Below are 16,209 nucleotides of genomic sequence, written 5' to 3'. Positions count from 1 at the left end.
AAGCCTCTTGAGGTAAAAGGAACATATAGTATATAACATATAGTACTCCTGTATATAACATATAGTATATAACATGTAGTATAGTATATACTATATATAACATATAGTATATAACATGTAGTATAGTATATACTATATATAACATATAGTATATAACATATAGTACTCCTGTAAAGGGGCTTCTGTAAGCACAACGAGAGGCTTTCAGGAATCCTGGGCTGGAGATACAGAGGATGTGAAACCTGGGAGCAGACCTGTGGCTGGAACATGGAGGACCTGCACTCCACCTCGGGGCTGATGGCCTGCTCACCTTCTCTCAGTGACTTGCTTTTCTCTGTTGCCCTAACTGTATAATCCATTGCTTAGCCTGATACTCTGTGCCTTGCAGGAGGTTCTGGCCCAAAAGACTCTGTGCATCTCGGCCCCCAACACCTAGGCCACTGACGGGCCATGCTTATGGCTCTGCAGACATCTGGCAGGGACGTGAACAGATGCAGCCATTCATTCATCCTCTCCTCTTTCTGGTAGAGGAACCCGTTTGGGGTTGGGCCTTGTGGTTGGGCTGAGCCTAACCTGGAACCACAGTGGGTTGGAATTTCTTCCGAGGCCAGAAGTGGTCGGCATGACTGTGTGTCTCTTAACCAGAGCAGGCAAAAAATGAACTGGCATTAGCTCAGACTTGGAATTCTGTCAGGTAAGGCTTCCATTTTAGGGAAAAGCATTTGTATTTTCATTTTCCCCTGTTTTCTCTTAGTATATTTCCATGGGGCTTGGCTGACGTTGAGCAGAAAGAGAAGGGACTGGTGGAGGTGGGGCTCAGGTGTGTGCTGGGTTGCTTGGCTGAGCTGGGAGACCATGTTCAAAGCTTCTATTATGTACTCAGGTCCCCTGCCAGTGGAGCTTGCCCCAGGTTGTGCCTGCTGCCCTCACAGCTGAATCTGGCTATTTCTAGGCTAACGAGAAACCAGAAGCTTGTCTTGAATCCATGTCAGCAGTCCATCCCATCCCAGGGTTTTGGCCTTGCATGGCTGATTGCTTTTTATATCCCAGGTGCCTAACTCGGTAAATAGCCTATGTGGATCTTCAGCAGATATTTGTGAGTGGTGACTTGCTAGCGAGGATAGTGTCTGGTGAGGTGGCAGACAGGAAGAGTAGTGTCTGCCCAGAGTGCCTGCTCCCCATGCTGCCTTTTCTGTGGCCGGGTGCAGACTGGCAGGGGGCGGTTTTATTCCCCTCTGGCCAGCCCTCTGCTATACACCTCATTTTGGGTGTGGGTTCTCTGGAGCCTATTGTGGCACATTCTCTTTCTGTCATTGTTTCTCCTGTCCTTTCAGTCTCCTCACATGCAGAAGCTGCATGTTACCTGTGGGTCCCCAGCACCTGGCACTGTCCTGACACATGGGTTGGAAAGAAAGACCGAAATAAGACAAGCAATCTGTGAAATGAGAAGGGGTGGGCTAGAATCTTGGACTAATATTGGAAGCAGAGGGGACTGTCTCCCACACCATTCAGCCTTTCCATGTTGCTGGCAGTTACCGGGGATCGGGTGCACAGGGGCTCTCCCAAGGGGACATGGCCTCCCAGAGCAGGGGCCAGAATTGAGCACACATCACTGGTTGCACACCCGGGCCTCTTTCCACTGCTGGTGCAGAATATCCTTAGTTTCTGTGTCCTAGGTCAGGATGTTAGCACGTTTGGTGTATCTATGTGCACATGTATATGTATGTCTTCACCTACGTTGCTTTTTTCACCTGTTGACCCAGTGGCTGTCACTGAATGCCTTTCAGACACTGCTCTCTGTGACCATGAAACGCTGGGTGCCCACATTGCTGGTGGCCTGGTTTGGTGTCCTGGGCTGTGTGCAGGCTGAATTCTTCACTTCTATTGGTATGTGCCAACAAGACTATCGTCTTGAGCCGTCCTTGGCTCAAGTGCCAGGGAATGTCACCACCTGAAGCCCGTTCTCACTCAAGGTGGGATGGCTCACCCACTGGTTTTGACAAGTTCTGGGGAAAGTAGGGTTTGTGGAGCTGCCGTTTCCCCTTCTGAGGCCCTGATGACCTGAACGTCCTTGCTGGGAGCCAGCTGTCTCAACTCCTCTCCTCCCTGAGAAACACAGGCTGCTCCTGGGCTCCCTGGCCTTCTGACTGTCTTTGTCCAGGCCAGAGAGTGGTTCTGAGCAAAGAAGCCCTTAGGATGTCCAGGTCCTGGTGACATGACCAAGCCAGGTGCTGGTAGGAGAATGAGATTTGGGGCTTCTTCCTTAAGGCTCTCCCAGTGTGCTCATCTAACCCTCCCCTGGGAGCCTCCACCCCTGTCTTACTGAAGCTGGGGGCCAAGACCATGTGAGTGCCTTGCCCCCCTTTAACTCCCAAGTCCCTTTGATCCCAAGAGAGTTGCTATGCTAGTGATCCAGAGGACTTGCCTCTGTGCTGGTGTTCTGTGCCTCGTCGGGAAGGGGGATGGATGTCCCTGATCTGTTTCTTACTGGCCCTTTTCTCTTTCCTTGCAGGGCATATGACTGACTTAATTTATGCAGAGAAGGACCTGGTGCAGTCTCTGAAGCAGTATATCCTTGTGGAGGAAGCCAAGCTCTCCAAGATTAAGAGGTATCTGATGTCCTAAGCACCCCCTGCCCCAGAACCCATCCGGGGTGCTCATAAGAGGAAGCGCTTGAGAGAGCCATGAGGGGCTGGCCTGGAGGTTACTTCATGCCAGTTCTCCAGAATGGCTCAGTGTACTGGCTAAGGACTCCCTGCTTTTCCCTTCCCTATTTAAGAGCCTTTTTGCATACATGAGGATTCCCAACTCTTCTCTAGATTAAGGGGCTACAAATGTCAGTGGGGAGTTGCTGTATTCATTTTATATTGCCTCTCCATAGAAAAAGGGGTTTCACCAGGGAAATTACCATAGGTCAAGACCTGTGTGAGTGGGCATGTTAAGTCTTCCTTTTCCTCTCTTTCCACAGCTGGGCCAACAAAATGGAAGCCTTGACCAGCAAGTCAGCTGCTGACCCTGAAGGTTACCTGGCCCACCCCGTGAATGCCTATAAACTGGTGAAGCGACTGAACACAGACTGGCCTGCACTGGAGGACCTTGTCCTTCAGGACTCGGCTGCAGGTGAGGAATGGTGAGCAGGTGCTTTGGGGGCCAGTGGTCTGTGTGCCCGTGTATGGGGAGTGTCCGTCTGAGCCTGTCCTGGCTCTGCTATTGTTGGTGGGCATGTGCGGTTTGTCGATAATGCACCCTGCCAGGCCTGTGGCCATCTCCCTTTTCTGTGGGCACCTAGCAGTTGGCTGTCCTTGTTTTTATTATGTAGCAATAATCAGTTCTTGCCTTGTCCTAGTGTGTTCATTCCCCCCCTTTTTTATATACTTTTTAAATACTTTTTTAAAACATGCTTTACTCGTGGGGCACCTGGGTGGCTCAGTGGGTTAAGCCTCTGCCTTCGGCTCAGGTCATGATCTCAGGGTCCTGGGATCGAGCCCCGCATCGGGCTCTCTGCTCAGCAGGGAGCCTGCTTCCTCCTCTCTCTGCCTGCCTCTCTGCCTACTTGTGATCTCTCTCTCTCTGTCAAATAAATAAATAAAATCTTTAAAAAAAAAAACATGCTTTACTTGTGTGTTTTTGTAGAAAAGTTAGGAAATAAAATGATGTAAGTAAATTAGAGTTCTTAACCCAGTTGTCTAGTGATAAGCACTATTAAAATTCCTGTCTTCCTAAACTCTCATTTACATTAAAAGAAGAAATGGACCCATTCATATAGTCCAGGGAGTGCAAACTCACTTGCTTTGCAGGACGAAACGAATTAACAAAAGTGAGTCAAGTGGGCTGGGTGATGGGGCCAGCATAAGCTGGGGATTATGGGCCTCATCTAAATTCATTCCCATTCACACCTTTTAGAAATAAAACATATCTGTAGGCAGATTTGTGCCATAAGCATACAGTGATTTCCTGAATTTTCCAGCTTCTTTAAATGTCTTTTAAATGTTATAGTGCATGGTTTTAATGGCTACATAGTAATAACTCAAACTGATATAGTGTGAAATTGGTCAAGTTAGTGAATGTGGGATTGTTTCCAAATTATCAGCAATTGTGCATATACATCTTTGTGCCTACCTCTGATTATTTTCTTTTATTAAATTCTTTTTAAAGTTTATTATTATTTTTTTAAGATTTTATTTATTTGAGAGAGAGAGAGAGTGACTGAATGAACAATGAGGGGGGGGAGGGCAGAGGGAGAGGGCAGAAGCAGGCTGCCGACTGGATCCCAGGACCTCGGGATCATGATCTGAGTGGAAGGCCAGTGCTTAATTGACTGAGCCACCCAGGCGCCCTCTCTGATTATTTTCTTAGTTTAAATTCCTAGAAGTGGTATTTAGGTCAAAGTATGAACTTTTTAAAGCTTTAAAGCTTTGACCGTGCTTGGTATCTTTTACTCTGCTGGTATTTTTTTATGCTCTAACATTTTCCTCTCAGCAGGAGGTGGTGGGGCAGGCGTGGAGGTGGGCCCTCCTGACTCCAGCCAGCCCTGGGCTCAGCCTCCTGGACTGAGTGCCTCTGCTCCCACAGTCGGGAGTGCTGATTAACTTCAGACTGGTTGTCTCTGGCTGAGCAGTTCAGTCCATGAGGCCAGACTGGGCTGGGCTTGGCTGGGGGCAGGGTGGCCTCTGGGGAGGGGTTGGTGAGTTGGGCCCGGCTGGAGCTGTGCCCAGTGAGCTCACTGACTCCAGAAGTGGTGGCTGCCTTTCCCAGCCCCTGTCTTCCATCCTGGGGCTGTAGCTCAGAACTGGCTGTTCTGCTGGCACTCCTCGGCCCGACGGGTAGAATAAGCCTGCCTGGATGACCTTCCGCTCCCTAGTCTTGCTCTCCACACCCCGCCCCCACCGTCAACATCTGGTTCTTGTAGAAAACCTTATAATTACCAGAAGGCAGACAGGACAGGCCCTGAGAGCAATAGGTTGTTTTCACCTCTGACTTGAGAGTTCTTGCCTCTGAAATGAGGGGGATGTGCTGACAGTGTGGTTTTTTCTGGGGGCATGTTTTCTTTTTCCTGAATTCCAGACTCTTAGAATCCCTGATTGGGCAGCCACCAAGAAAGGCAGGATTACAACTTCTTGATCCCTGGGTCCCCAGGCATGGTTAGAAGTGGGTGTTTGAACCTGAGGTCCTGAGAGTAGGTGACCGTGGGTACTGCTGCCCTGAGGAAGAGGCCAGGGAAGAAAGGACCTTGGGGTTCCCCTCCCAATTCTTAGCTCATAGGTAGCATTGAAACTCCTGAATCAGTTTGGGAAGGCCTGGCCTCCACCTGGAGTCCTGAGATACAAAAGGTGCATATCCTGTTTAAGAGCTAGGGCTTGGAGTCCCAGAACAGCGTCCTTGGGCACGTCTCTGGCAGGGGCTGGCCTAAGTTCCAAACTGTGGCCTTGTGCACTATATCCGGGGAGCTCATGCCTTTGAGCTCATGGCAGGTCTGAGTTGTCGGAGTCCTCGAGAGAGCAATAGGAAGAGCCAGTGTGGTCTCTCAGTGTACTACACTGGGCTTGGGCAGGCCCACCTCAAGGCTTGTTCTGGCCAGATGGTCCCCCAGTCCCTAATCTGGAGGATGGAGACAGCACTAAATCCCTCCAAGACTGTCATCCATCACCTTTCTGGATGATAAGGGCCAGTGGTCAGTAATCAGTGGCTAGCTAGGTTCCCTGAGTTGACTACCTCTTAGACTTCCTTAGACTCCTTGACCTGGAATGTGGGCTGGAGGTCTGTTTATCTGGTCCCCCCAGTGATCCTGGATCGAGGTTTTCCATGTGATTCATTTTCCATTAAGTGATCAATAGGTCCTCCGTGAGTCTTCTCCTGTGTCCTTCTCAATTACTGTTTCTGTCCTCTGTCCCTTCTGTCTCCACCAGATTTGACTGAGTGCTTTGGAGCCAAGACTCTCAGACTCCCACATGTTAACCGGTTTGTGGGCCATCTTTGTTCAATTCCAAATGAGCAGTACAGGCAGTCCGTACAGTGAGGAGGAAGAAAAGAGAGATCTTCATGGACTGGAGCCATCAGGGAGGGCTTCCTGGAGGAAGGGGGAACTGCCTTTGAGGGAGGGGGCAGGGAGATTGCACTAGCCGGAAGCCCTCCACTGGGTACCTTTCTGGTCCCAGGTGGAATTGCGCCCCTGGATCAAGGGTAACCTCTTGTTCTCACTCTCATTTGGAAGGTTTTATTGCCAACCTCTCTGTGCAGCGGCAGTTCTTTCCTACTGATGAGGATGAAATGGGAGCTGCCAAGGCCCTGATGAGACTTCAGGACACGTACAAGCTGGACCCAGACACCATTTCCAAAGGACAACTTCCAGGTACCTTACCACTCTAGGCTTTGCCCATGCACTGGGTGTGTGTCTGCTGTGGCCTCTGGACAGAGTTGGAGCCACCACCGTCTTGTGGTCTTTACCCTCAAGCACATCATCAACTGCTGGTGGTGATGCTCTCTTGGGTTTCCAGTTGGTGCCAGTCCCCTCCCATTCCCATGGCAGCCACCTCCCCTCAGCTCCTCCCCTTCCCTCCCTCTCCTCTCTCTTCTCTTCACTCAGAGAGAGCCAAAGGCTGCTGCTCAGAACCCCTTGGCCTCTGCCCCCTGAACACTGCTCAGATCTTCTTCCAGACCTGCATCTGTCCCCACACCCTCTGATTTCTTTTTGACAAAGACTGATCTCTGGACTCACTGCCCGGTGTCCTGTGTGTCCTCAGTTACAGTCTCTGCCTTGTTCCTTCTTGGCCCACCCCACTTGGCTCTTCCCCTTGAGCTCACACACTGTGGGTTTTTACTAATCTTACAAACCCCTCCCTCAGGATCCAAGGCCTTTTGAGTCTCTGGTGCTGATGGATCTGTTGGTTAGCCTAACCTGGCTAGGCTTCTGGACAGTCATCCACATGCTCTGTGTTTCTTTGCTTCCCAGGTCCTCCTGAACACGCAGTCTGGCCTCTTTGCTCAGCAGCCACTGATCCTGTCCCTGCCAGGTCTCTAGTGGCCACTCAGCTGCTAAAGCCAGTGGCTGAGTTTCAGGCAGAATGTCCTTTAATTTTTCAGCAGTGTTTGGCACGTTGATTGTCTCAGTCTTCCTGATACTCTCTGAATTCTAGGGTACTGATCTCTACTGCTTCTCTTTTTGGCTTTCTGCTCTCTCTCTCTCTCTCTTTTTTTTCCAAAACATGCCCCTTTCTCCTGATTACCTCAGTATGATTAGAAGAAGGTATATTTGGTTTGGGGGACTGTTAGAGGCCAATAAAACATGGGGTTCAGTTAGCCCCCATTATACTTTGGATGTCACTCACCCTTGAGGACCTGGGAGGAGGCACAAGCCCAGGGAATCACAGTATGTAAGACAAAGAGACACTCTGCTGGCGGCTGGTTAAGGTCCAGAGTTGTAGCACTGAGGAGTCTGGTGAGCCAATGTGATGGAGTGTAGACTTCTTATTCCTGACTCTGTCAAATCTTAGATCAAGCCAGGCCACGAAGCCAGTGAGAGAAGGTCCCTTAGGGCACCTGCAAGATGTGTTCCCAGTGTAGCTATGAGAATGGTTGGTAGGAGGAGAGAGCCACACCCAAGCATTGACCTTGTACATTCATTTAACAGATCCCTGCTTGTTCTAGAGGGGTAGGGAAGGTGAATTTCCTTAGGTAGAGTTTTCCCTGAGCACCTTCTGCAGGTGAACCCAGCCATTTCCATCAAATGTACATAGATGACATTCACATCTGGGTTTCCTATCAAGGCTTATCACCAAAGATTCCAACTATTGAAGACAAATGCCTTTGGGGTATCTCCACTTGGGTGTTCTCTGGGCTCCTCCAAAGTCACATGTTCCAAAGAGAAATCCTCATTGCCTTATGAAATGTTTACCTTCCTCTCTTGCTCCTTGCCTGAGCAAACAGCAGCTCTGGCCACTGGCAGCCCAAGTCAATCCTAAGGCCCATGGATTCTGCCTCTCTTGTGTCGTCTTTACTTGGAGGCCCTGACTCCAGCCTCATCACATATTTCTCAACTGGATTATTGAAATAACTTTCTGACTTTTCTTCTATCTCTAGTTCACTCCTTAAAATCATTCTCCATGTGGTCTTAAGTGCATCTCTGTTTATATCAGTTCCTGATCACAAAGCTTAACTTTAAGTGCTAAACCCAAATTCCTCCTGTGTGTGGTTTTTGAGGTCTTGTATGGTCCTCTTCCCTGGGCCTACTTGCCTATCTATATTAAGTTTGTACTAAACTACCCACCACCTAGCTTCCTTGCCTATCCCACCCGATCAGCTAGATCTCATGTCTGATTGCCCTTTGGTATTCAGTTCTCTGAATAAAGAGCACTCTCTAGGGAGTGCTCTCCAAAGGCGTAGACTTTTGGTGGGCTTCTGGGGAGGATGCTGAATATCTGGGAGCTCTTCTTCTTCTTCTTTTTTTTTTTCTGGGAGCTGTTCTTTACCTTCTTGGCCTCTGTAGGATATGTGGATTATAGCTACTGATTATTAGCATTCTGGAGATCATAGAAGACATCTTTATGTGTCATCTCATTGACTTCTTGCCACCAGTTCTCTAAAATTGATGGTATTAACTCTAGACCTAAGGGGACTGAGAGATAGAGAGGCTCAGTAATTTATCCATTGTGACACAGCTGGTGGGAGCCCTAGCGAGGCCCACACGGAGCCAGCTTTGTGCAGCTGGCTCAGCTGCTGTGTTATATTGTGCCTCATTGTGTGTCCGGAAAACTGCATAGCTAAAGGATATCTGTAGAGGCCCAAGGATAATGACCAGGGGCTCAAGGAACCCCTTGATCACTAGCCCGTCTACTAACTCCATCTCGTGTTTACTCTCTTCATCTTCCTATCCCACATTGCCTAATGCTGAGCCATCACGGTGAGCAGACCTCTGTCTTTGAAGTAGCCAACCCATTGCAGTAGGGGTTTCATTGTGGACAGAGCCCCACCTTGGACATTAGGCAGAAAAAAGCTCCTGTAAGGCAGCTCTTACATGTCACCCATGTCTAGGTCTGTTAATGGGGTTAACAGAGACTCCCCTGCCTTCCAGGGAGGGTCACAGCCCTTCCTTCTTCTGCATGGAGCCTGCTTTTTCATTGTTCCCTGAGAAGTACACTCATGTCCCTCCCACCTTACCCCTACCCTACATCCTACATTTTCCCATAGTTAGCATACTGTATCTCATCCTTCTTGACCTGAGACTATTTTCACAGTCACTTTCCAGTATGGAGCCCGTAGCAAACAACCTGTGGTCTCAGGACCTGCAGTGCTGATGCTCACCAAGTTCCCCGCCACCTAACGGTCAAAGCTGGCGCTGCAGTCTTGGCTCTGACCTCCCTTGGCATTTGTCCCATTGCTCCTGCTCTGTTCCTGCTACCTCTCCAGTCCTGCTCAGTGTCATTCATTGTCCTTTCTCTGTAGGGTTCTGGCCTTAGCCACTTTCTCTACTCTCTTCTTACAGTCTTGCTGGAAGTGGTTATCCCCACCCATGGCTTTAGCTGCCATCGAAATTCTGTTTTTTATATTAACTAATTTTTCTACCTTCCAGATTCATAAGGCCAGCTGCCCAGTAGATATCTCCTCTGTGGCTCACAGGACCATCATACTCTCCTGAATACTGCTTCTTGGGCTTCTTCACAACAGAGGCCCCTTCCCACATGGCAGAACAGGAGTCTGTGGCCAGGAGATTGGCTGTGAATCCTGGTCCCAGGCAGGCCCAGCCTTACTTAGAAGACTTACTTAGAAGTCTGGGTGGAACTCTGCTGGGATGATGCCCCCCTTCCACTGGCCCAGGCTTCCTTGTGGGAATCTCTCTCCCCAGCCCAGCGGCTCTTTAGAGCCTGACTGTTTTCATTTCCTGCTGCAGGAACCAAGTACCAGGCCATGCTGAGTGTGGATGACTGCTTTGGGATGGGCCGCTCGGCCTACAATGAAGGCGACTATTACCACACAGTCCTGTGGATGGAACAGGTGCTGAAGCAGCTCGATGCTGGCGAGGAGGCCACCACAGCCAAGGCCGAGGTGCTGGACTACCTGAGCTACGCTGTCTTCCAGCTGGGTGACCTGCACCGTGCCCTGGAGCTCACCCGCCGCCTGCTTTCTCTTGGTGAGGAAGTTCTAGGGGAAGGTCAGAGCTGAGGGGGTGCTGGCAGGAGAACTGGTTACTCCACCAGCCACTACCTGACCACTCTCCTGGGACTGAGCCACTTTGACATGTTGCCTGGCCAGTGACCTGAGCCGTACTGCTTTCAGGCTCATTCTGGCTGCTGGTTAGCTCTTTACCCACCTCATTTCTGGCCTTAGCCCTTGCCTGGTTGCTTATGGATATAGTCAGACCCGTGGCTCTCTACAGTCCCTTTGAAAATAGGAATCCCATGGTGCAGTGCAACGGCTGCTCTGCAGGGTGAGCCTTCACGTGGTCAGGAGTGGCTGAGGAGGCAAGCCATACTTCGCAATTGCTGCAGTGATTGTGGCCTGACCCGTTCATTCAGGGTCCGAGGTCTTACTGGTGGGACTTGCTATGGCATTGGTGGTGTAAGTGTCTTGAGGTGTGGACTGAAGGAAGTTAAAAGCACTGTCTTTTTAAATCCTGTATCTTCTACCTTTTACTGATAGATGGGATAATCATAATCTGGAATTCCACAGATCAGCAAAGACTTCTTTTGCTGCTGCTTTTCATGGGCCTTGAGTCTGATGCCAGCAACCATATGAGTGTTCTGCAAGACTGATGTGGGAAGAGAGCTTTGTAGATGCTATCATATTAGTAAGAGCCTTGGCCTGGGAGTCAGGATACCTGGTTTCCTGTTCGGTCTAACCTTTGCCTAAATCTATTAGTATCTTTGGGCCTTGGTTTCCTCACCTATGGAGTGACAGAGTAATCCTGCCAAACTTGCTCCTTTGTGTTGTGAGGCCCACAAGATGAGGCTATGGCATTGTCATGTGGCTGTTCTTTTTGCCAGGATTTCAGCCTGCCTTCTCACTGTGGCCAGCATGTGATCTGGTCACCAGTAATGGATGTACTCTAGGAGACGGATGTAAGTGACTCACAGCCAAGTTGGAAGGAGGTGGCAGGAGTTTGGACTGCTTCTCTAGACCTGTGCTGTTGGGCTCTCCAGGGCGGCCTGAGAGGAGAGCCCCCCGTGTGGCTAGCTAGGTGGCCTCCTCGGTGTCTCCTTTCCCATCTCTGGCCAAGCCGGAGAGCCCATGTTGGCTTTTCTGCTCTGACCAGCGAGCCCTGGTAAGATGCTGTGGAAAGCAGAATGCTGCGTGCAGATGAGCTGCTGGGAGAGAAAATGCTTACAGAATAATTTCTCTAAATGACCTAACAGATGTTTGTGGTTTCCTTTTCCTTCTTGTTCTTTGCTCTTTCTAGACCCGAGCCATGAACGAGCTGGAGGAAATCTCCGGTACTTTGAACGGTTGTTGGAGGAAGAAAGAGAAAAAAGCTTATTGAATCAGACAGAAGATGGGCTAGCCACGCAGGAAAGCATCTATGAGAGGCCTGTGGACTACCTGCCTGAGAGGGACGTCTATGAGAGCCTCTGTCGTGGGGAGGGTGTCAAACTGGTGAGATGCATGGCTAGGTCCCACATGTGGACCTAGACTTTGGCTCTGGATGGGGAGATTTGGGAATGATGTTCCTCTGTGTGTAGGCTGTTTCCTCAATATCTTGCCCAATTCTTTGTAGCATCTGCTGAAGCTGATGGGTGGGTGTTCTCTGAGGTATAGGACAGGAGACTGTCTCCCCCAATGTCCCTGGCAGAGTTTGAATCCTCTCAGTTATTGCTCAGCTCCCTTCCCCACCTCAGCATGCCCAGCTTCTGCTTGACTCACACTATGAGGAAAACCATGGGTGTGGATGTGCCCCATGGGAAGCTGTGGTCTCTGTAGTGAAGACGTGGCCATAGCTAACAGCTCAGCCTCCAGTGTCACTGATTTTTGAGAGCCCTGGGATCCCAGTGCTTCCTCAGTAGGCTTAGGTATGAGGCGGTCTCTGGGCCTTGTCCATGTCTATATCTTCATGCCTCCCACTGGTTTTTTCACCTAGAATGGCCTCTCCCCTGCCTCAATCCTTCTGACTTACTCATATCTCTGTGAGAAGGCTCAGGGATTAACCTTGTGCCGCAGGACCTATAGACATGAGGAATTTTTGCAAGAGAGGAAACATTGCATGATTTGTGGGAGTATCATTTCTCTCAGTCAAGCTGTGGGACTTCTGTTTCTTCTGTGGTGGGGCAGGAGGGAGCAGCTGCTGGACACAGGGTATGAGACCCACGTCTGCAGCCAGCCAGTCTGGGGCTGAGGATTAGAACTCATTATGATGCCCAGAGCCTGTTGCTTTGTATGCTCCCCAGACTCCCCAGAGGCAGAAGAGGCTTTTCTGTAGGTACCACCATGGCAACAGGACACCACAGCTCCTCATCGCCCCCTTCAAAGAGGAGGATGAGTGGGACAGTCCACACATCGTCAGGTACTACGATGTCATGTCTGATGAGGAAATCGAGAGGATCAAGGAGATCGCGAAACCCAAAGTACGTGTGTCTGCAATTCCTTCCTGGGCACCTTATCCCCGTTATCATGGGGTGGTTTGTTTGCTTACTCCACTGGCCTTTGCCAGTGTCTAGCGTAAGTCTGCTATCTGGGTCCTGAGGTACTAAAGACTCAGTTTGATCTTGTGGGTTCACGGTCCAATGGCAAAGAAAACTGAAGGAAGCAATGTGGACAGCCAAGTGCTATGACAGAAGGACTCCTGGGGAGCAGGGCAGGTCCACAGTGGGAAGTGTCAGCTCACCTGCTGGGGGGCTGGTGTGTGGGTGAGTTTTGGGGAATTGCCATAGGGTCCTGCCATCCTGGGTCATGTGGAGCTCCTAGTTAGTGCTGTGAAGAAGTGACTGACATGGACAATGAATATCTTTACAGTGTTCAGTCTTCTCATCCACACTCTGGTCTCTCCATTTATTCATATCTTATAAAATTTATTCATATATGCTCAGTACATTTCTTGTTAGGTTTATTCCTAGGTAGATTTTTTTGTTGTTTTTTTATCATATTTTTACTGCTTACATCATTTTGTTAGTTTACTATTTTATATGCTGAAGTATTGATTATAAAAATACATTTCATAGTAACAGCAAATGTTTACTGAGTTCTTTTCTTTTTTGGAGATTAATTTATATGAGAGAAAGGGAGCAGTGTGAGTGAGAGAGAAAACAGGTCAGGGAGAGGGGCTGAGGGAGAGGAAGTAGCAAGCTCCCTGCTAACATGGGGCTTGATCCCAGGACCCTGGGCTTATGCCTGAGCCGAAGGCAGATGCTTAACCAACTGAGCCATCCAGGTGCCCCTGAGGCGGTTTTTTGTTTGTTTGTTTGTTTTTAAGATTTATTTGAGAGAGAGAATGCATGAGTGAGGGTGAGCGGGGGAGGTGGGCAGAGGGAAAGGATCTCAAGCAGACTGCCACTGAGCCTGGTACCTTCTCAGGGCTCGATCTCACAACCCTGAGATCGTGACCCTAGCTGAAATCAAGAGTCGGGTTCTTAATTAGCTGAGCCACCCAAGTGCCCCTGTTTTCTGAGTTCTTAAGTGTGATACAGGCCCTGTTTTAAGTGCTTAAACATACATTAACTATCATGTCTGGTAAGCGCACTGTCACTGTCTTCATTTTACCCACAGGGAAACAGACCCCTGTAGAGTGCAGCTAGTTATTCAACTTATTACTCTTTTGATTTTTAGCTGATTCTCTTCATTGTTCAGACACTGTCATCAGCTGCAAATAAAGATTGTTTTCTCTTTCCTAATAATTATATTTCCTTTGTTCTTATCATCTCATTGAACTGCCCAGAACTCCTTGAGCATTGTTAACATTTGGCATCCTGGTCTTTTTCCTGAATTTCCTGGAGATCACTCTGGTATTTCGGTGCTAAGTATGCAGCTGGCCATTGGTTTTGTACATGCGTCATTAGGCTGTAAAATTATTCTTGTATTTCTAGTTCATACAAGATTTGTTCCCATTTGACGTCATTCAGAGAACCACTTCCTACCATGTCCCCACCCTTTTCCTATCACTGGTGATTACAAGGGGGGCATTTAGCTGGAGCCTCTGTTGCTTTGTGCCCAATAGACTTGTAGTGGCCAAGAGACCCTACACTTGTGGAGAGACGGAAAATAGGTTCCCATCCTGGCCCCCCTGCACCTCATCTTGAAGCGACCTTGGCTTGAGGTACAAGGACATCTAGCGCCCAGAATCGGCCATTGAGGTTGCTGAGGGATGGTCTAGCAAGTGTGTGTGGAGAATGGGGACCAGTACCCACCCTTTCTACTCCCTGGGTCAGCTGCAAAGTCCTCTAAGGAAGAAGACTGTTTTCCCTGGTTGCCAGGTGAGAGAGGCTTTGTTATGGTAGGACCTCCTGAGATTGCTCAGTTGTCCCTCAGGCAAAGGCACTAAAACATTTCTGTGTGTGTTTTCATGCTGGGTGTGTATGTGCACGTGTGTGGCAGGGGCGGTGTGGGGGGAGTGTTGGGAAAACTTGTCTTTGAATAGAAGCCATGACATGGGCTGTCACAAGCTGACCTCTCCTTTCTGGAGCCTGTGAGGGACAGATGCTATACTGACTTTGAAGTAGAGCCCAGAGTTTAACTTGGCCTGTGGAGAATGCCGGGCAGCTGCTTTTTTGGGTCCATGGCCTGCTTTCAAAATAGCCCTGCCTATCTCTGGGAGGAGAACACAGCTGCTCACAGCCTCCTTGTGGATGTCAGGCCAGCAGTGAGGCTTAGATATTTGGATGGGGCTTAGCTGCAGCTGCACTTGTCATCGGGAGGAATCATAGATAGGAGCTCAGGGAAGCCGTCTGTCCCGGGTACACTGCCACGTTGCCAGAACTGGGTGCAGCAGCACAGTGTCCTGGAAAGGTGGTCTCCTGGCCAGTCTTCTGGTGCATCTACACCTCTCTTTCCCTTCTGCCATTGACTCTTGCCTTGCCCTCCGCCTGGAGCTCCTTTCTGGCCACCTTGTCACCATCCCAGCCCTTCGTTAGTTAGCTCTCCCTGAGGTGTCCACAGTGTGATTGTGAGTGTCTATTACCTGCCTTCCCTTTTTCTTGTTCACCGCAGACTTGCTTCCAGGCCTGGTCTCCACTTGCCTCTTTGGCCTCTTCTCATCTTAACCTCTAATGTCTAATCCACGGTGATGGTGTCACACCCATTTTTGTGCCTGAACCTCTGCATTGCTGTTCTGTAGTGCTCCCCTACCTGGCTAACTCCTGCTTACCCATTAAGTCTCAGCTAGGTGGTCTCCCCTGACCATTCTTGACTGTGTAGACTGAGCTTCCACAGACATGAAGCTTACCTGCTTCCAGCTCCTCCCGTATTGTGCTGCGGGGTTAGGCAGCTAGTTTTCTGCCTTTCCCACAGACTGAGCTGTGTGAGGGCACGGGCCATGTCTCGGTCACCCAGTGTAGCACCAGCCACATAGCAGGTGCTCATTAAGTATTTATTGAAATCGGGGGGAAGTGCTGTTGGGGTGGGAGTATCTGGGTCTATGGTCCCACCCATGTGAGATCATTAGGACTGTGCAGAGCTGAATCATAGTGAGCTGCCTTTGGGCAGCATGTGCTTCCTTGGAGTGCCACTGTAGCTGTCTGTGGAGAGCGAGAGGATAGGAGATAGGTCAGGGGTGTTTGTGGATGTGTGTGTGTGTGTTAGTATATATATGGAGAGGTAGGTGGCTTTCAGGCAGCAGATCACGTATTTCAACTTGTACAGTCCTTTCCAGATGCTGTCATCTGACCTTGTAAGGCTCCTAAGTGAGTAGAAGGTGTGCCTCCTATCTTTGCTCTTCACAGCAGTGGGAGCCCAGTGGGAGCTGCTGCAGCAGAAGGGCGTTTGAGTAGGTTTCTTGGCAGAGGAGGCTGCTGTGGTTGAGAAGGACCAGGTCAAGAGGAGCGTACAAGGTTGAGGCTCAGGGACAGAGACACAGTCTGAATGTGGTGGGAGTAGCCACACACAGGTGGCGTTCAGGCAGGGGTGGTATGTGTGCCTGGTGAGAATGGGTGAATGAGATGGGTGAATGGTCAAAGGGGACTCCAGAGGCACAGTTCTGCAGACAGCACAGACCTGGGTGAGAGCAGGGCAGTGGCCTGGGGGTGACCGCCGAGCAGGAATGTGGGAGCCTTAGACTCCTGCCCTCGCGTGGCTTGC

The 16,209-nt window shown here is 49.8% G+C and overlaps 1 protein-coding gene across 14 annotated transcripts in view; it reads left to right on the top strand.

The window, feature by feature from the left end:
* P4HA2 (prolyl 4-hydroxylase subunit alpha 2) overlaps positions 1 to 16,209 on the top strand; it is a 35,098-nt gene that overhangs the window by 7,042 nt on the left and 11,847 nt on the right. For 11 of the 14 annotated variants that reach the window (XM_047730203.1, XM_047730209.1, XM_047730213.1 and 8 more), the window contains 7 exons: positions 1,788 to 1,887; positions 2,513 to 2,609; positions 2,969 to 3,120; positions 6,212 to 6,349; positions 9,884 to 10,123; positions 11,390 to 11,583; positions 12,372 to 12,548. In XM_047730203.1, coding sequence (XP_047586159.1) covers positions 1,806 to 1,887; positions 2,513 to 2,609; positions 2,969 to 3,120; positions 6,212 to 6,349; positions 9,884 to 10,123; positions 11,390 to 11,583; positions 12,372 to 12,548 — 1,080 coding nt within the window. In that variant the 5' untranslated portion in view covers positions 1,788 to 1,805. Of the gene's footprint in view, positions 1 to 1,763; positions 1,888 to 2,512; positions 2,610 to 2,968; positions 3,121 to 6,211; positions 6,350 to 9,883; positions 10,124 to 11,389; positions 11,584 to 12,371; positions 12,549 to 16,209 lie in introns of all 14 variants that reach the window. The other 3 variants (XM_047730207.1, XM_047730210.1, XM_047730212.1) reach the window with 2 other exon arrangements.

The sequence above is a fragment of the Lutra lutra genome, chromosome 5 (genome assembly GCF_902655055.1).
Source record: "Lutra lutra chromosome 5, mLutLut1.2, whole genome shotgun sequence".
Lineage (NCBI taxonomy): Eukaryota > Metazoa > Chordata > Mammalia > Carnivora > Mustelidae > Lutra > Lutra lutra.
This window is presented reverse-complemented; position numbering and strand designations above follow the sequence as displayed.